The sequence below is a fragment of the Rhincodon typus genome, chromosome 20, assembly GCF_021869965.1.
Source record: "Rhincodon typus isolate 14 chromosome 20, sRhiTyp1.1, whole genome shotgun sequence".
In the NCBI taxonomy this organism is placed as follows: Eukaryota; Metazoa; Chordata; class Chondrichthyes; order Orectolobiformes; family Rhincodontidae; genus Rhincodon; species Rhincodon typus.
In genome coordinates, this window is record NC_063351.1 from 5,422,287 (window position 1) to 5,443,066 (window position 20,780).

The following is a 20,780-nucleotide window of genomic DNA, read 5'->3' on the forward strand; positions in this document are numbered from 1 at the left end:
GAGCCTCTGCTTGGTTTCCCCGATGTAGAGGAGGCCACAACGGGAACAGCGGAAGCAGTATACCACATTAGCAGATGTGCAGGTGAACATCTGCTTGATGTGGAAAGTCTTCTTGGGGCCTGGGATGGGGTTGAGGGGGGAGGTATGGGGGCAGGTGTAGCACTTCCTACGGTTGCAGGGAAAAGTGCCGGGTGAGGTGGGGCTGGAGGGGAGTGTGGAGCAGACAAGGGAGTCACGGAGAGAGTGGTCCCTCCGGAAAGCAGATAAGGGTGGGGAAGGAAAAATGTCTGTGGTGGTGGGGTCGGATTGCAGATGGCGGAAGTGTCGGAGGATGATGCGTTGGATCCGGAGGTTGGTGGGGTGGTACGTGAGGACAAGGAGGATTCTGTTTTGGTTGTTATTGCGGGGAGGGGATGTGAAGGATGATTTGCGGGAAATGTGGGAGACACGGTGGAGGGCGTTCTCAACCACTGAGGGGGGGAAGTTGCGGTCCTTGAAAATCGAGGACATCTGAGATGTATGGGAGTGGAATGCCTCATCCTGGGAGCAGATGCAGCGGAGGCAAAGGAATTGGGAATAGGGGATGGCATTTTTGCAGGAAGGTGGGTGGGAGGAGGTGTATTCTAGGTAGCTGTGTGAGTCGGTGGGCTTGAAGTAGATATCGGTTTCTAGGTGGTTGCCAGAGATGGAGACAGAGAGGTCCAGGAAAGAGAGAGAGGTGTTCGAGATGGTCCAGGTGAAGTTAAGGTTGGGGTGGAAGGTGTTGGTGAAGTGGATGAACTGTTCGAGCTCCTCTGCCATCTGCAATCCGACCCCACCACCAAAGATGTTTTTCCCTCCCCACCCTTATCTGCTTTCCGGAGGGACCACTCTCTCCGTGACTCCCTTGTCCGCTCCACACTCCCCTCCAGCTCCACCACACCCGGCACTTTTCCCTGCAACCGCAGGAAGTGCTACACCTGCCCCCATACCTCCTCCCTCACCCCCATCCCAGGCCCCAAGAAGACTTTCCACATCAAGCAGATGTTCACCTGCACATCTGCCAATGTGGTATACTGCATCCGCTGTACCCGGTGTGGCTGCCTCTACATCGGGGAAACCAAGCAGAGGCTCGGGGACCGCTTTGCAGAACACCTACGCTCAGTTCGCACTGAACAACTGCACCTCCCAGTCGCAAACCATTTCAACTCCCCCTCCCATTCCTCAGATGACATGTCCATCCTGGGCCTCCTGCAGTGCCACAACGATGCTACCTGAAGATTGCAGGAACAGCAACTCATATTCCACTTGGGAACCCTGCAGCCCAATGGTATCAATGTGGACTTCACAAGCTTCAAAATCTCCCCTCCCCCTACCGCATCCCAAAACCAGTCCAGCTCGTCCCCGCCTCCCTAACCTGTTCTTCCTTCCACCTATCCCCTCTTCCCACCTCAAGCCCCACCCCCATCTCCTACCTACTAACCTCATCCCGCCCCCTTGACCTGTCCGTCCTCCCTGGACTGACCTATCCCCTCCCTACCTCCCCACCTACACTCACCTTTACTGGTTCCATCCCTGCCTCTTTGACCGGTCTGTCTCCTCTCCACCTATCTTCTCCTCTATCCATCTTCTATCCGGCTCCCCCTCTCTCCCTATTTATTTCGGAACCCCCTTCCCCTCCCCAATTTCTGAAGAAGAGTCTAGGCCCAAAACGTCAGCCTTCCTGCTCCTCTGATGCTGCTTGACCTGCTATGTTCATCCAGCTCTACACCTTGTTATCTCAGATTCTCCAGCATCTGCAGTTCCTACTATCTCTTCTCCAGTCCTGAATCACTTTCCAGCTGGAATTTCTGACAGCACTATCTCAGAGACTGCCCCTTCCTTTGCTCCAAAATTACATAATGGGCTTTTTCACACATGCCAGTCTTGGCACCCACTACAGCAGTGGCATTTGTAGCATCTGCAGGCTTTCCACACAGAAGGTGCCCACAAATACCAGTGTTATATGTGGCCCTTACAGTCTGGTTTGGTTCAGTTGGCTCAAAGGTAAATTTTGGCCAAGGCACCAGCAGAACTCCTTTGGTCTTGTTGAAGGAAACAGAAGAAGAAAGGAGTGAGGTTGGAGCATAATACAAGACTGGGATAGAGAAAAGGACTCAGAGGTGAGTAAGGAATGAGAAGATAAATCATTATAAACAACAGTGAGCTTAGAAGAAATCAGTCTGGTGTATATTGGCAAGCGAAATAAGAGTACAATGGGGACAAAGGAACTGCATCTGTCCTGACTAATGCAGCAACTAAATGCATACAGAGCCACTTCAGTGCATCAGTCATATTTCTCTTTGTTCCCTCAACATCAAACGTAATGTTTCCTACTTGATGTAATTGTCTAATTGTCTGTTGTCACGTTGTTCCAGTTCATCAGGCTCAGAATTATTTCCTTAAAACAGACACACTCTACTCAATGAAAGACTACGCAACATCCAAATTTCAGACTATGGATCATTAGAGACAATATTACATCTAATAACTGTTGGGAATGTGCTGTTGTTTTGCTTATTAAATCAATAGAAGCATTGCCTTTGTAAACGTTTTATTTATTGTTTTCAAGCAGCTGTCCTGATTCTGAAATCTTATGTTGTACAAATCCCATGCTTGCAAATAAATGATGTACATAAATCAAACTGCAAAATGGTTTGCCTCTCACTTCTTCCCTCAATAAGCAAATCAAAGTGATGTGCTTCTAAGCCAAATATTCCATTACACCTTACTTTACAAATTAGCCACTAACGCACCTCAGATTGTTAATTTGAGAGGTTCTCCTCTTGTTTGATAGATCTGTTAAGTTGAGCACAACCGGTCTCAAAAACTGCACTGGCTCCAATAATCCTGGTAATTTGTTAATGTTTAATTTATTTTAATGGCTGTGTAATGCTCTGATCAATATTGTAGGATGCATGTGGGTTATGCAAAATGCTGTTTGTATTTATCAATGTACATCTTCACTGTTTATACCTGTGAAATATCACTTTATTGAGTCTGTGAAATGATCAGTTATGACAGTGGAAGGAATAAAAAAATGAGCAGCCTTAAAGGTAAACTATTTGACAGCGTGAATTCTCATAGCCTTTATTAACATACAGTAGCTTGCCACCACAAATTGCTTATTACATAAGGGTGTGAAAAGTATGCAGACTAAATACTTAGTTTATATCATAACCTGTCATATCTCAAGCACTTGATACTGAATGTTTTACCTTTGATATGTGATCAAATATGGCAGCTAATTTGTGGGACTGCCAAATAGCAGGTGCGAGGATTTATTTTTCCTATTTTAATTTTGCATTTATTTTTGGTTGAGGCATAAATACCAAAACAGAACATGACTGAGAGGCTCTCTTGTACGTCTGTTATAAATATTACCATAGTCCAGCAGAGAAAGCAGCCTCCATCTATGATTTTTTCTGCGAATCTGGGTGTCATTGACTGGGCCAGTATTTATTGTCCATCCCTAGTTGCCCATGAGAAAGTGGTGATGAGCTGCCTTCTTGAACTGCTGTAGGTTCACTCACAGTGTTGTTCAGGAACAAGTTCCAAGATTTTGACACTGAAGGAACGGTGATATATTTCCAAGTCAGGATGCTGAGTGGCTTGGGGGGAACTTGCACAGGGTGGTGTTCCCATGTATCTGCTGCCCTTGTCCTTCTAGATGATTGAGGTCACTGGTTCAGAAGGTGTTTTGATGAGTTAGGGTCATAGAGTCATCGTCATAGAGATATACAGACCCATCGGTTCAACTCATCCATGCAGACCAGATATCCTAAATTAACCTAGTCCCAAATACCAGCATTTGGCCCTTATCCTTCTAAGCCCTTCCTATTCATATACCCATCTAGATGCCTTTTAAATGTTATGATTGTACCAGCCTCCGCTGCTTCTTCTGGCAGCTCATTCCATACAAGTTTCACCCTCTGCGTGAAAAAGTTGCCCCTTAGGTCCCTTTTAAATCTTTTCCCTGTCACCTTAAATCTATGCCGTCTAGTTTTGGACTCCCCTACCGCTAAGAAAAGACGTTGTCAGTTTACCCTAACCCTCATGATTTTATAAACCTTTATAATGTCACCCCTCAGCCTCTGACGCTCCAGCCTATTCAGCCTCTCCCTATAGCTCAAACCCTCCAACCCTGGCAACATCCCTTGTAAATTTTTTGTGAAGCCTTTCAAGTTTCACACCATCCTTCCTATAGAAGGGAGACCAGAATTGCAAACTGTATTCCAATAGTGGCCTAACCAATGGCTTACACGTTGCAACATGACCTCCCAACTCCTATACTCAATGCACTAACCAATAAAGTTAAGCATACCAAACACCTTCTTCACTATCCTGTCTACCTTGGAGTCCACTTTCAAGGGAAGTTGGTGGATGGTTCTGTGCATCATTGTTGATGCTACATGCATCCAGCCAGTTGGAGAAAATTCCATCACATATTGATGTGAATGATGGCATCTCTAACAGTGCAGCACTCCCCTCAGTACTATACTGAAATGCTAGCCGAAATGATGCATTCAAGTGCTTGGGTGGAGCTTGAAACCATAATCTTTGACGATGAGACAAATGTGCAATCTGCACTGTAAGCTGGCATTAGCAATAACATGAATGTTATACATATTTCAGGAATCTTTTGTTTGTGAAAGTTAGAAAGATTGAACTTCTAATTAAGATTGTGTATTGTGAGCTTTTTAAGCACCTAAAACTCCAGCTATCTAAACAATCTCAGCACCCAATTACTTTGAACTGATTAATTAATCATAATTATTCCAAGAATAGTTCCCACTTGCATTGATAAATCCATGATAAAAGAATTTATTATTTTCACTAATTCCCCAAATTATCAAAAGTCCATGTGAGTGGGGCCTGTGACACAGTATTGTAACTATGTATTTCCTAATTAGAAGTAAACACCGACCACAGAAATTAAGTAACTTACTGTAAAGGGAGTAACAGCATTTACATGGCACCTTGCAAAATCTCAGGAAATTCCACAATGCTTTACAGCTGATGAAGCATTTTTGAGGTGCAGTCCCTGTTGTAATATAGAAAATTTTGCAGCAAATTTCTGAGTAGCAAGCTCCCACATCAATGGGATCTTGGCCAAATAAACTATTTCAGTGATATTGAGATAACAAGGTATAGAGCTTTTTCTGAAGAAGGGTCTCGACCCGAAACATCAGCTTTCCTGCTCCTCTGATGCTGCTTGACCTCCTGTGTTCATCCAGCTCTACACCTTGTTATCTCAGATTCTCCAGCATCGGCAGTTCCTACTATTTCACTGATATTAATTGAGGGATAGCCATTGGCCCCTGGGGAGTGATGTATATTGGATGGACAGCCACGTAAATTAATGAAAAAAAAAGAATATTATTAAATTGCTTTTTCAAAAAACAAATTACTAATCTTCGAGTGATTAAAATGCAAAATCAGACCTATGCAAACGGCTCTGGGAGCAGTGTCATACAGTTATAGAGTCATACAGCACGAAAACAGACACTTCGGTCCAATCAGTCCATGCCAATCATAATCCCAAATTAAACTAGTCCAACATGCCTGCACTTGGCACATATCCTTCCAACATTTCCTATTCATGTACTTATCCAATTGCTTTTAAACATTGTAACTGTATCTGCATCCACCACTTCCTCTGGCAGTTCATTCCACACACAAACCACTCTCTGTGTTAAACAAAAATTGTCCCTCATGTCTCTTTTTTAAAATCTTTTTCCTCTCACCTTAAAAATATGCACACTAATTTTGAAATTCCCTACCCCAGGAAAAGACACCTGCTATTCACTTTATACTCCTCGTGATTTTATAAATCTCTATAAAGTCACCCTTCAACCTCCTATGCTCCAGTGAAAGAAGGCCCAGCCTATCTAGCTTTCCTTCATAACTCAAACCTTCCATACCGGCAATATCCTGGTAAATCTCTTTTGAATCCTCTGTAGCTTAATAGTATCCTTCTTATAACAGGACGATCAGAGCTGGACATTATACTCCAGAAAAGGCTCCACCAACATTTTGTACAACCTCAATTTGATGTCCCAACTTCTATATTCACAGGTCTGAGCAATGAAGGCAAGCATGCTAATCATCCTGTCTACATGTGACTCAAACTTCAAATAATTATGTACCTGAACTCCTAGGTCTCTCTGTTCTACAACACTATCCAAGTTCCTACCATTAATTGTGTAAGTCCTGTCCTTGTTTGTTTTACTATAATGCAACACTTCACATTTATCCAAATTAAACTCCATCTGCCACTCTTCAGCACATTGACCCAATTGATTGTTCATCCAGCCCTGCACCTTGTTGTCTCGGATTCTCCAGCATCTGCAGTTCCTACTATCTCTGACCCAATTGATCAAGATCTCTTTGTCATTTTAGATAACCTTCTTCACACAATATCACCAATTTTGGTGTCATCTGCGAACTTACTAACCATGCCTTCTATTTTCATATCTGAATAGTTTATCTAAATGACAAACAAAAGTTTCAGTGTACTGAAGAAACAAATAATGAGGGCTGTGAAGAGGGCTATAACCTAATTAGAGGGGTCAGGGTTTGGGAGAGGGGAAACATAGGCTCACAAACTCAAGAATATCACAGCATTACAGGACATCTATTTGAATAACAATGTCCAGAGTAGGGCAGGAAGGGTCAGAGAGCACTAACCACAGCATGTAGGGTCAAAGGGAAGAAAAATTGTTAAAAGGATGAAGTAATGGTCCTTTACTTAAATTCACTTAGTATTCAGAATAAAGTAACTTAATTAACAGTAAAGTAGGGGTTAATAGGTGTAATTTTATTGCCATTTTGAAGACATTACAAAAATATGAAGTGCTGCATTTTGGAAAGGCAAGTTGGGGCAGGACGTATACACTTAATGGTAAATCCTGGGGAGTGTTGTTGAACGAAGAGATGTTGGCGTGCAAGATCACAGTTCCTTGAAAGCTGCAGGTAGACAGGATAGTGAAGAAGGTGTTTGGTATGCTTGCTTTTATTGGTCAGTGCATTGAGTAAATGATTGGGAAGTCATGCTGCGGCTGTACAAGAGATTGGTTAGGCAACACTTGGAAGACTGCATTCAATTCCAGTCTCTCTGCTGTAGAAAGGATGTTGTCAAACTTGAAAGGATGCAGAAAAGATTTGCAAGGATGTTGCCAGGGTTGGATAGTTTGAGCAATAGCGAGAAGCTGAATAGGCTGGGTCTGTTCTCTCTATAGCGTCAGAGGCTGAGGGTGACCATGTAGAAGTTTACAAAAACATGAGGGGTATAGATAGGGTAAATAGCCAAGGTCTTTTCCATGGGGTGGGGGAATCCAAAACTAGAGGGCATAGGTTTAAGGTGAGAGGGGAAAGATTTAAAAGGGACCTAAGGAGCAACTTTTTCACACAGAGGGTGGTGTGTGTGTGGAATGAACTGCCAGAGGAAGTGGTGGAGGCTGGTACAATTACAACATTTAAAAGGCATCTGGATGGGTATATGAATAGGAAGGGTTTAGAGGGATATGGGCCAATTGCTGGCAAATGGGACTAGATTTATTTAGGATATCTGGTCGGCATGGACGAGTTGGTCCGAAAGGTCTGTTTCCATTCTACACAGTTTTATGACTCTATGTTGTTACAAGGTTATTAAAGCTGGGAACTAAATATTCAGAGGTATGTAACCTTTTTAAAGGTCAAGAAGGAAGGAAGTGTAGTGGACTAGCTTTGTTAGTATGAGATGGAATAAGTATCAAAGCAAGAAATAATTATCAATTGGAAGATGCGTGGGTGGATGGTACAAAAAAAGGGGAAGAAGACTCTGGTGTGAGTAATCTATAGGCCCCCTAACACTATCTACACTGTAGGCCAGAGAATAAATCAGGAGATAATAAGGACAGACAAAAATGGCAATAGAAAAGGCAAATCATGTGTGACTTTAATTGGAATTGAGATTGGGAAAAGTAAATTAACAGAAGTAACCATGACGAAGAATTCATGGGGCGTGTTTAATATTCTGGATCCAACACTGGATCAAGCTATTTTGGATCTGGTAATGTGTAACCAAACAAGTTTAATAAATTTTGATTTCATTTCATTTCATTGCACTTCATTAATTATTGTCACATGCGTCAAGATACAGTGAAATGAATTATATTGCGTGGTAACCCAGACAAATCATCTCCTGCATAAGGTAAAAGATCCTATAGAGAATCTTGACCATAATATGTTGAATTTACCATTCAGTTTGAGAATGAGAAACTTGGGTCAGAAACAACTATGCTAAACTTAAATAAGGATAATTACAAACAAATGAGGGCAAAGTTAGTTGAAGTGGACTGTGAAAGGGGTTTAACAGAAAAGATGGCTGAGGAACTATGGCAAATGTTTAAGAAAATAGTTAATTATTCACATCCCAGGAAGAGTCAGGAAGAGAATTCTGGGAAGGAGACAAACCAACCATGGTTAACCAGGGAAGTTAAGGATAGCATCAAATTGAAAGAAAAATAACATACAATATGGCAAAGATTAGTGAAACGGCAAAGAATTGGGAAAGTTTCCTTTAAAAAAAATAGAATGGGAATAACTTTGGGGGTAAAGTAGCAAGTAATATCAAAGCAGACAGCAAGAACTGCTTTAAATATGAAAAAGAAGAAGAGAAAGGCCAAAGTGAAAAGAGGCCTTTTCAAGAATGGGGCCTGGGAAAAAGTGATGGGGGACCAGAGGAATGACAGAGAACCTGAATAAAAACTTTACATCAGTCTTCCTGGTAGAAAACACTAATAACATTCCAAAAATACTGAATAGTCAAAGGTCAAAGGTGGGGTCAGCGCAGGAATCAAACAAATACAATAACTATCATTAGAGAAAAAATACTAGGGAAACAAATGGAGTTAAAGGCCAATAGGCCCTTTGAGCCTGATAGGATGCATTTTAGGATATTAAAGGAAGTAGCTCCAGAGATGGTGGCTGCATTAGAAGAAATCTTCCAAGAATCCCTTGATTCTGCAGAAGTCCCAGGGTATTGGAAACTCACCATTGTAACACCTTTATTCAGAAAGGGAAGGAAACAAAAACACCCAGCTAATTATAGGCCTCTTAGCTTGACGTCTGTCATTAAGAAAATATTAGTGTCTTTTATAAAGGATGTAACAGCAGAGCATTTAGAAATAAAATCAAACAGAATCAGTATGGTTTCATGAAGGGGAAATCTTGCCTGACAAATTTATTAGAATTCTTTGAGCAGATAACAACCTTTCCAGATAAAGGTGAACCAATAATTGTAATATATTTGAATTTCCAAAGGTTTTTGATAAGTTACTGCATATTAGGCTCCATAATATGATAATAGCCCATGATGTTGGGAATATACATTAGCAGGGATCAAGAAGTGGCTAACTAATAGAAAACAAAGAGTTGGGAAAAGGGGGTCATTTTCAGCATGGCAACTTATCAAGTTGCCTCTTACTTTTAAGCATCAGGGCGATATAAGCCTCGCCTGGCCAACCATTCCTCATAACACAACCTGCCCATTCCAGATATTAGGCTGGTGAATCTTGCCTGAGCTGCTTCCAAAGAATTTACTGTGGTTGCACTAACTGGTTAACTGAAGTCTAACCTCCCAAATTTTGCATTTAATTCCCTTTGCTTTAACAATAACATTAAATTGCCTTTCCTAATTACTTGCTGTACCCGCACACTAACTTTTTGTGATTCATAAATAGGAACCCAGATCCCTCTGAAATCTGAGAATTCTGCAACCTCTCACCATTTGATTTTATTTTATTATTTCTGCAAAAATGGACAATTCCACATGTTCATCAGATTCATTGCTTTGAATTTGATCTGACTAAAAAACAAAATAACTCCTGCTGTACCATTTGAAAGAATGAAAAGAAACAAATACAGAAGGTATTTCAAAGTATTTAGGGAGTGATTGTGTGGAAAATTAAATCAATATGAAAAACTGAAGAATGGCATATCATTCTGTTATTGTATGGATTGTGGCTTAGTGGTTGCATTATAGTCTTTGACTCTCAAAGTTGTGGGTTTAAATTCCATCCAGAGACCTCAATGATATTGACTGCCTGAACAGTGCTGGAGATGCTGTTGTTCATGTGTCATGTTGAACCAAAATCCTTTCTGCTCTCTCAGGTGTATGCATAAGATCCCATAATAGTCTGTGCGTTCAGATACAGCATACAGTTCTGGTCACCACCAGAAGGATGTGGATGCTTTGGACAGGGTACAGAAAAGGTTTACCAGGATGTTGCCTGGTATGGGGGATTTTAGCTATGAAGAAAGGTTGGATAGACTGGGTTTGTTTTCACTGGAATGTAGGAGGTTGAGAAGCAACCTGATAGAAGATTTATAAGATTGTGAAGGGCATGGATAGAGTGGGAAGTATGAGGCCTTTTCACAGGATGGAGGGTCAATTACTAGGATACACAGGCACAAGGTGCAGAGTGGGTTCAAAAGAGATGTGCGAGGCAAATTTTTCACACAAAAGGGTGGTGAGTGCCTGGAACGCACTGCCAGAGGAGGTGGTGGAAGCAGACACAATAGCAGCGTTCAAGAAACACCTGGATGAATACATGAACAGAAAGGGAATAGAGGGATATGGATCCTGTAAGTGAAGACAGTTTTAGTATGGAAGGGCAACATGAGTCGGCGCAGGCTTGGAGGGCCAAAGGGCCTGTTCCTGTGCTGTATCGTTCTTTGTTCTTCGGAGATAAGCAGGTTATCTGGTCATTGCTGTTTGAGTTACAAAGAAATCCATTGTCTGAGATAAGTTCTGTCTGAAAAGTAGTTACGTCAATGATTCTTCATCACCCAGGTATAAAAATATCCCAGTGCTTTGAAATGAATACGAAGGGTCATGTATAAAAATGGGGCTGATTATTAAAGAATGACAAGGCTTTGAGACAGTTCTTGGAGTAGAATGTCATGAAAGGAATGCAAACTGAGCAATACTACGTCCTCTGACCTGTTGATGAGAAAGGAACATCTTTAAAAATAAACAGGTGAACGCCAGTTAAAATAGAGGCATTTGTTCTTACACAGTTCAGACCCTAACATCTAATTTACCAATCTGAAATTCGGCTCTGTGAATAAGAACTTTGGAACTGTTGAAATGAAGTTTGGGGCTGTTGACAGAGGTCTATTTAGGGATTATCCACTGGTTTGAATGAAGCAGTGCAGCTAGCAATATAAAGTAACCAGTAGATCATTCAAATGAAACCGTTCCGGACTGACTTCTGATTTCGGGAGCCTAGGAGCAAGACTAGTGTCGAGTTTGGCTGGAAGTTGAACATGTTATGTTCCCCAGTCCGGCTTTAAACACTGACTCCACCTCATGAATTCTCTGGAGCCGCCCTGAGTTCAATGAAAGAAAAGGCGAAGCAGATCTTCGGAAGTATGATCCTACCGCCCCCAATCCATTGGCAGATGTCCCTGTGGCTATTTCCTAAATGTCCCCTTGTGTTTCATTTATCTAAATATTTGCCATATGGAGTGGAATGATAGCCTCGTTACAGACAATGCTGCTCTGATACCATACCATTTTAGCTACATTGTAACTTCATCCCAGAAAAAAAGAAACTGACAGGGACCTGTCGAACTCTTTTCCAATGTTTGTTTTTAACCTTCATTGAAACGTTCGTCTTCAAACTATAAGCAGCCTACAGGAAGTGAGCGTGTGCTATCAAGCCTGTGTTAGGCTGCATTACACACGGCGTGCTGCATCGAGAGGGAAAGTCGTGTGTTATTTTCAATATAAACATGCTTTTCTGAGGTTTGGTGGCTTGTCCGGACTGTCCTTTGTGAATGTCAGGTGCAAAAATGGAAAATTCAAGAAGCGGATGAAGGCGCTATCGCTCTGCGACCAGTGTCATGTTTGAATTAAACAAAGTGGAGATACTGAGGCGCGGAAAATGCCGAGCGATAGTTTGTTTCCATGACAAGCGCAGGGCGCCGCACAGGGCTGCAGGCAACAGAGGGCGCCCGCTGGAGACACAGGGGAGAAACAGCAGAGAGACTTGGGGTTAGAATTGGAAGAGGTGTTGGCGAGGGGGAGGCGACAAGAGTTTGGGGCGGATTACAGAGAGAGAACCTGGAATATTCCCAATGCGGTTTGACAAGAATAAGAGAGGAACCCGTAGGGAATTAGAGACTGATTCTAGGAAGTTGCTACAGTCTATATCCAAGCACAAAACTGACCGGATACCTCTCAGGGATCAGCTGATCAGAGAGAGCCCGCGTGGATTTGGGAAGGACAGGTCATTCCTGATCCATCTGATTGAACTTGTCGAGAAAGTGACTCAAATAACGGGCCACACCAGCCAGTCCGAGACCACTTCCTAGCTATTTCCCTTAATATCTGAAAACTTCAAAGTAGCCCTGAACAATGTAAATATATTTGGATGAAGTACTTCAGAAGGGACTGTGAGCTACACTTGAAGGCCTTGTAATTAAAAGGAAATGATTGATCTGGTTAGAAAACTGGCTGAGGGGCAGGGGACAGAGAGTGGGAGTATTCGGCAGGTACTCTTTTTGTTATGTCCTTAACTACTTATTAACAACATGAACGATCAGATACAAACTTTGTATCAAATTTGCACCAAAAAGTCTAATGGAGTGCTGTTCTTTATAATCCATAGGGCTAGAATACCAGAAGATACAGATAGTGCTTTAACTATGCAAAGCCTTGTTCAACCACATCCAGAATTATTGTGAGCAGTTCTGACATCACACTTGATATATGCTGACCTTGGAGGGAGTGCCGCCAAAATTTATCAGAAAGATGCCTGGACTCCAAGGGTTAAGTTATGAGGAGAGATTCCACAAACACAACACTGTATTCCCTGGAGTTTAAAGGGTTCTGGAGTCATTTGATTGGGGTTTTCAAGATATTAAGAGCAACCAATAAGGCAGGTAGACAGAAGCCATTTTGGAGTGAGGGTGAGATAGTCCGGGATTGTGTGGTACAGTCAAAAAATTAGAGCTGGAGTTTTCAGCAGTGAGAAAAGGAAAAATATCTACACACATGGAGTGCTGGAACTTTCAAACTCTCTTCCACAAATAGAGTTGGTCAGAAATCACACAACACCAGGTTATAATCCTGACAATGGAGCAGCACTCCGAAAGCTTGTGATTTTGAATAAACCTGTTGGACTATAACCTGATGTTGTGTGACTTCTGACCTTGTCCACCTGAGTCCAACACGGGCACCTCCACATCATAAATAGAGTTGATCCCGGGTGATGCTAAATCCTGGAATTCGGCCATGGATTGTTGATCCCATTGAATGATAGAACAGATTTGAGGGGCTAAATGGCCTCATCCCGTTTCTCAGTTCCTGGCACTGATTGATTAAAGAGACAAAATAGAGACAGGGAGGGGATACAGAGAAAAAAGAAGGAGAATACAGAGACAGAAAAAGGAGAATAGAGAGTGAAGAGAGAATACAGAAGATGAAAACTGAGTATTCAGAGGGTTAAGAAAGAATACACAGTGAAAGGAGATAATACAGACAAAATAAAGGGGAGTACAGTAACAGCAAAGGGTGAATATTTAGAGAATAATTAGGAAATGCAGAGAGAGAGAGAAAATGGGGACACAGAGAGATTGGAGAGTAAAGGAAGATACAGAATGGATAAAACAGAATCCAGAAAGAATAAGAGAGGAATACAATGAAAATATTAAGGGTGTATAGAGAGTAATGAGAAATACAGAGAGCAATTATACAATATGGGAAGAGTAAGGGGAATAGTTAAAGGAGATTATACAAAGTGTGAAGGTGATGCAGGGAAAGTTAAAATGGGAATTAGAGTAAAGGGCAAAATACAGAGGTTAAAGGTGGAATGCAGACAGAGTAAAAGGGGTGAGGTCCGAAGAGACTGAAAGAAGAATTAGCTATTAATTGAAAGGAAAAATACAGGCAACAGGAGTGTTGAAAATATTTTTAAAAAACTAATGTTTCCCAAAATTTTCACAATGTGAACCCTTTTTGAGGCTTGAAAGTTGTGGTGACCCCTCAGTGAAATCTGTGACAGTGGGGGCTTGTGAGAGCAATGGTACTGCTGCTGTAATCCTGCCAGAGTTCCACAGCAGCTATTGCTGCATCACAGCTCATGACCTCAAAATATCAATTCGTGTCCTGACTTGGGGTCCCAACCCACACTTTGGGAGGGCCTGATATAATTAGGATTGGAATCACACTGGCCTTATACACTGGTCCTTACCATCAGGTCCTAATGAGATGGGTGCTTGTTCTGTTCTGAAGCGTCACTTCTGACCCAGAGAATGAGACCCTGCCCACTGCTCCATAAGGACTGCCAATTTTTTGTCACCATTAACTTCATGCAAAGTGCTGCCTTACTCTTCTCCTGGGAGTGTCGGTGATACTGACTTGAAATTCCAGATGAACAATGTCCCAGTCCCAGCAAGGATATTTTGCCAAATGACCGACCCAGCATTTAAAATAGAATTGGATACAATGTAAAATTGAAGAACTCCCCAAAGCCAGACGATAGGAAAAGAGAAACACAGATTATGAGAAACATGGAGAGATGCAAAACAGAAAGCAATGATGGGAACCTGCCAGAGAAAGAGTGGAGAGTGAATGCAAAGAGGCAGACAGTGTGAAACGGAGAGCGCGAACGACAGAAATGGACAGTGAGAGAGTGAGGCAGGCACACAGCAGAGAGTGTAAGTGAAGAGAGAGTGAGCAAAGGAGAAAGTGGGGATTACCTTTCGGATGGGCAGGCGATGATGGTCCCCAGGCATGTGTAGGTGTTAGTTAACGCATGGTAGATCCAAGCGTTGCATTCCAGGACCCCTAATGTTTCCGGGACAGAAGTTGCCAAGTGATCAACGCTGACTCAGCTGTCCCTGCCCTTTTTCCTTGATGGAGCTGCCTCAGGAGCGGACAAGGAGGGGTGAAAGAACCTACCGTCAGGCCCCCACTCTGCCGGGCGGACTGGGTGGTACATTCAAACCAATTATTCAGGGAAAGGCGGGGGGGGGGGGGGGGGGGGAGGGAGCGGAGGGGGGAAAGAGCCTTATGGAAATGTAAACTGATGGGACGTTTTACGGAGAGCGCTCTATAGATCCGAATGGTTGTGAGCAAGAGAAATTCACAGCGTCCCAGTAATACCTTACCCCCTCCTAACCTAGACCTGAGCTGATTCCAAGGGTTGTTGTTTTTTTTGGGGGGGGGGAGGGAGAGTTAGGGGGCTGTATCAGATGTAAACAGCACCCGCTTGCTGTCTGATAATAGTGGAAGGTCAGTTCTCGCTGTTTTCTCTGCGGTCACCCTACGGTTTTCTCGGTGCCCCGCTTTTTTCTGTCTGTTGTGTCTCTCTCGCAGCCTCTCCGTAAGCGTGGCTCTCGCCAGTTTCCGTCGCTTCTCCTCTTTCCGGAATCTTGTGCCAAATATGGGGAAGGAGGGCGGAGCCCCGTCGGCCTGGCCCCTTCCTCTGCCCTGCCCCCTTCCCCTCCCCCCACCACCTCGCTGCCGGATCTTGACACCATACATGGACAGGAAAGCGCCGCCGGAATCAACAGCTCGCTGCAGGCCGCTCTTAACCAGCAGCGGCTGCAATGGGAGAGATAGGGGGACTCCCAAACCCCCCAACCTGTGCAAACCCCCTCCCCATTCTGTTCCCTCTCTCCACCCCCCCGCCCCCCAACCCCCAGTGCAGCCGGTGATGGGGGGTGGAGGAGGGGGTATGAGGCCTCCTGTGGCCGAGCAACCGGCGCCCAGGCAATCAGTTCCTCACCCAGAGCGTCACTGGCACTTGTCTCAGCCTTTTCCTCTCTCAGTCCATATATGGTCTCTTACGTCACGGGGCATTCGGCTGCTCGGGATAAATAGTAAAGTGGAGCTTCAGACAGGGGGATTGAGACTGAGAGAGACACACAGAGAGTGAGAGAGTTTAGCAGCAGCTCAAACTGGGGCTGCCTACCTACCCATTAGAGAACTGAGGGCGAGGATTTTAGCCTTTCCTGCAAGACCCACCACCCACAGCTCGGCTTGCGATACCAAGAGCAGACACACACTCAGAGCGCGTTGAGACGAGAGCAAAAAAAAAACAGGGGAAACTTTTTTCGGAGAGAGATCTTTTAAAAAAAAATCAAAACAACGTTTGGCCATTGAGCCAAGATTGGAGAGGATGACGGCGAAAGCGGTGGAGAAGATCCCGCTGTCTCTGGGAGGCCTCTTCCATCAGATACCCGACAACATGTACTCAGCGGACGATCTCAGTTCGCTGCCCGCGTCCGTCACGATCTTCCCCAACCAGGAGCTGGCCCCATACGAGCAGATTCCCTCAGGTAAGCGCCTCGGGTTACTGAGCACCTTGGGTCTGTTGTCCAGTGAACTGGGAGTGGGGTTGGGGTGTAGAGAAAAGGGAGGGGGGGGGGGGGGCAGGAATCGGGGCATAATAGAACTGATTATAATCTCATACTGTTTGTGCACTGGGTTATCTATAAAGGTACACAAAGAGGAATTCCAAAAAAACTGACAGTTTTCACTTAATTTTTTGGGGAAGGAGGGGGAAAGGGAATTTTGTGGGGGGGTAATCATTTTTTTTAAAAAGTTACACGAAACAATACAGTGGATTCTTTTTTGTATAAATATTTGTTAAAGCGTAGAGTGTTTGGTGTAAGAGTGTATTTCACCAGAGGCGGTTGTTTAGTCTGCTTTAGTGTTTGTTGTGTTTATTCATCTCTCTGGTTTATTGTCACTGGGGGGCCTCATCGCGATAGTGTCCCAGGTGTGGAGCAGTGTAAGGGATGCTATTGGCTGCATGTCTCTATGATGTCCGAAACCCGGTTCCATCCATGGTGCAGAAAACAATCGCACATCATTTTTTTCTCTCTCTCTCTCCCTTTCATTTCAGACATGATTAATGTGGACATGAGCAGCGACAAGAGAGCGCTGGAATTACCTTACCCCAACAACTACCACCCAGCCTCTGGCCCCCGAGGACAGTCTTTTACCTACATGGGCAAGTTCTCCATTGACTCTCAATGTACCGGCGCCAACTGGAGTCCCGACGGTATCATCAACATCGTGAGTGCTGGGATTTTCGGAGTCCCTCCATCTACCTCCTCCTCCGCATCCTCCTCTTCATCCTCCTCCTCTTCCTCTGCCTCCCCGAACCCTCTCTCCAGCACCCTCAGTTGCACGATGGCACAGAATGCGAGCGATATGGAGCACATGTACTCGCCTCCCCCTCCTTACAGCTGCGGGGAGATTTACCAGGAGCCGGCTCCCTTCTTCAGTACCTCCAGTTGCTACCCTCCTCCTCCTCCACCTCCGAGTTACCCGTCGTCCAAGCCGGTGGTAGAGAACCCCCTGTTCCCCATCCTGCCGGAGTACAGTAGCATCTTCCAGCCTCAGCATTCGCACAGAGAGCTGAACCCGGGAGTGGAGCGCAAGCCTTTCTCCTGCCCCGGGGACACTGTCAGAATGGCTCCAGCTCTCACTCCCCTGTCCACCATCCGGAACTTCACCCTGGGTAACCCGACAGCGGAAGGACCCAGGCTGCCCAGCGCTTACGGCGGACAGAACCTGCCCCTGCGACCCATCCGGCTCCGCAAGTACCCGAACCGACCCAGCAAGACCCCGGTCCACGAGAGGCCTTACCCGTGCCCCGCCGAGGGTTGCGACCGCCGCTTCTCCCGCTCGGACGAGCTGACACGCCACATCCGCATCCACACCGGCCACAAGCCGTTCCAGTGCCGCATCTGCATGAGGAACTTCAGCCGGAGCGACCACCTCACCACCCACATCCGCACTCACACCGGCGAGAAACCCTTCTCCTGCGACTTCTGCGGCAGGAAATTCGCCCGCAGCGACGAGCGCAAGAGGCACACCAAGATCCACCTGCGGCAGAAAGAGAAGAGACTGGCGGGGGACAAGCCTCCAGGACCCGCGGTGGGATCTACTGTCTGCTCCGGGGGCAGCCCGCTCGCTGTCTGTCCGCCCAGGACAGTGTGAACAAGCCAACGCAGAGACAGAGTCACTGACACTACCCGCGAACTTTGAGGGAACAGAATATTTATCGCAGATTGCACCCACGTTTCCTGCAGCTCCGTGTTTACAGTCTGCTACCCCAGCTTCGTCTCTAAGAGCCTCCAATAACACCCCCACCCCTTCCCCATGGACAACATCTCTTGTCGTACGAGGGGGAAAGAAAAGCGAATTGGTCACCGGTTTCTTTTTAATGTTTCCTGACAGTGTAGTGTTCCTGGTTACGTTCACCAGTCAGGGTACTGTGTATAAATCTCTCTCTCTCTTTCTCTCTCTATATATATACACACTGCGTTGACTAACTCTCTCATGCTCGCCCGAAACATTCCCAGTTCAGAGGCAGCTCTGGTCGAGAATATTATCGGGGTTAAGGGGGCGTGAGGCTGTGTGTGAAGAGTTCTGCACAGGTGGCGAAAGGGAATGGTTTATAAACAAGTTCGGTGAATATTTAAGGAAACTCGCTCCTGCACTTTGTGTTTATGGGTCACTAATAACTTCAAACAACGAGTTGGGAAAAAAAGTGTGACAAATTACATTTTTTTTTAAAAAAAGCTCTCTAATCCTATAAAAATAACTAGGAATGGGCCCATGTTGTGAATGGGGATGTGTGCGGCACGTTGTTGATGTTTTAACACTTTCTCTCTCGTGTGGGAAGTCCCAAAGGAGATTAAAAAAAAGGATGAGGGAGGGGTATTACAGAAGTTAGATCTGAACAGAGGTCATTGAGAGGCAACTTTATCCGGCGTTAGTTTAATGGCAAATGGATGTTTTGTACTTTCGCATTTAAACACTGCATGCTGAGGTATTTTGGTGCCTTGTTTATTGTGGACGATGTCTGCATGTAAATACCCGGCCTTAAATGACAGACCCGGGCAATCCTGGAATCGCCAATGACCTCCACGAGCTGGCGAAGCTGTTCAATTCCGGCCGATTAATCTGGAGATTTTTAGAAAATATTTTTGTACGCGTTTTGTGCTAAATATCTTCCAGTGTTTTACATTTTGTAGCAAAGCTCTGGTTGTAAAGAGTGTGAATAATTTTTATGTGGCTGATGCTGACCTGTTTTGATGGTTTAATGTATTGGTGTAAAACCACTAACTGGGTTTTTAAAGAAAAAGGGACCAATTAGTCCTCTTAAGATGTATTGTTTTATGGTCATATTGATGTAAATATAATTTTACAAAGCACGCGCTTTTGTCTTGTGTGTGTGTGCCCGCGTGTGTTATTTTAAAAATCGCATCCGAAACTTTCACAACTTGAACATTAGTTGTGAATCCTGTTGATTGCGCTTCCTGGAAGAGGGATCCACCGGGAATTTTCAAACTAGAAAAGCTCTTGAAAAGGAATTCGGCGATGAGAGGGAGGGTAAAAGATTGGAACTTGATTGGAAAAGCGAGAAAGTGCTGGAGAAACTCAGCAACAGTGGCAGGCATAACGCTTCCAGTCCGGTGAATCTCATTCGAACTGATTGGATAGCCATTTCAAACAGGGCCGAATGGCTTCCTCCTCTTTCTGGGCTGTGGGATCCTATTTTCCCATCGAGGCACACACACACACACCCACATACACACCCATCTCCTTCAGCATAGCACTCCACTGGCTGCTTTAAACGCTCAGGTCCTGGAGTGGGTCTGCAGACTACTGATTCCCTGACTCAAATTGAAGCACCATCTGTGGGGAATATCACAGCTGGCACTGGGATCAGGCCAGCGCCTTCAGTGTAGGCGGGAGCAACTTTGAACGGAAAAGATGCGGCTTTCCCAGCCGATAAATTGTAAGTTGCTTTATCAATCCCAAATCTTCACGTGTTCGGCGTCCCGGCCTGCCCCAGTATGTTACCCCCCCAAAAAAAAATCACTCCCCAGGGCCCAGTTAGCCTCGCTGAAAACAAAAATTAGATGGAGTCTAACTAGAGGTGAACTTCCCGAGACCCTTGATGTATTCTCCAAAGGGAGTCGTGAAGAGTGCGCGAGGAAAAGCGTGGATTTTCTCCAGATCTCTGCCAATGTGGAAATTTTCCCATGTGCGCGTCTCTTCTCACGGTGGGAGCGTGAGATGGGAAATGTGAGAGTAACAGTCAACAACACTTTGTACCGTTTCGAATGTGAACGCAGTTTTGCACACTTTCCAGGGAAAATGCTCTTGTATAACTCGTTAAATATGGATGGGGGTTTCCATGACAATTCCCCACGCCTTGACTGGAGATTGAGTTGATCAGTCTGAGCAGAATCTGTTCAAGCGTCACAAGTAAAATACAACTCCCCTGGTCCCTAGGGTTAGCGAGAATTAAATTAAGTTTACACTTTTACGTTTTAACAAAATAAAACTAACGCATTTCTGAAATAAATCATCTTTTCCACAATCGGGTGAAATTTGATTCCCTTCCATCGTTTAACATCTCCCTAGGATGTGGCTCAAGCGATAAGTACACTGGAGAGAGATGGGACCCAGTTTGTATTGAGAAATGTCGGTGTATATGTGTGTAGGGGGGAAGGGTGTCCCAGTCGTAAAGAGAAGAGTATTTGTGGGTGGGAGTGGGGTGCAGGGAGAGTCCCACCTCATATTGAAAATGAAGGGTGGTGGGGCGTCCAGTTTGTAGAGAGCTCGGGGAGGGAGAGTACCCGAGTTACACTGAAAGGTAGATTTCCCAGTTGCTGGAGAGATGGGGTCTTCCAGTTAGTTACGAGAGAGGTTGGGTGGGGAGGGGGGGAAGGGGGCGTTT

General features: G+C 44.7%; 1 protein-coding gene across 1 annotated transcript; it reads left to right on the top strand.

Moving 5' to 3' along the window:
• The first annotated feature begins 15,920 nt into the window (after window positions 1–15,920).
• egr2b (early growth response 2b) lies at window positions 15,921–19,245 on the top strand. The gene is made up of 2 exons (XM_020518742.2): window positions 15,921–16,353; window positions 16,923–19,245. Exons 1-2 carry the CDS (start codon window positions 16,194–16,196, stop codon window positions 18,023–18,025), a joined length of 1,263 nt encoding a protein of 420 aa, XP_020374331.2. The 5' UTR covers window positions 15,921–16,193; the 3' UTR covers window positions 18,026–19,245.
• The last annotated feature ends 1,535 nt before the right edge of the window (window positions 19,246–20,780 follow it).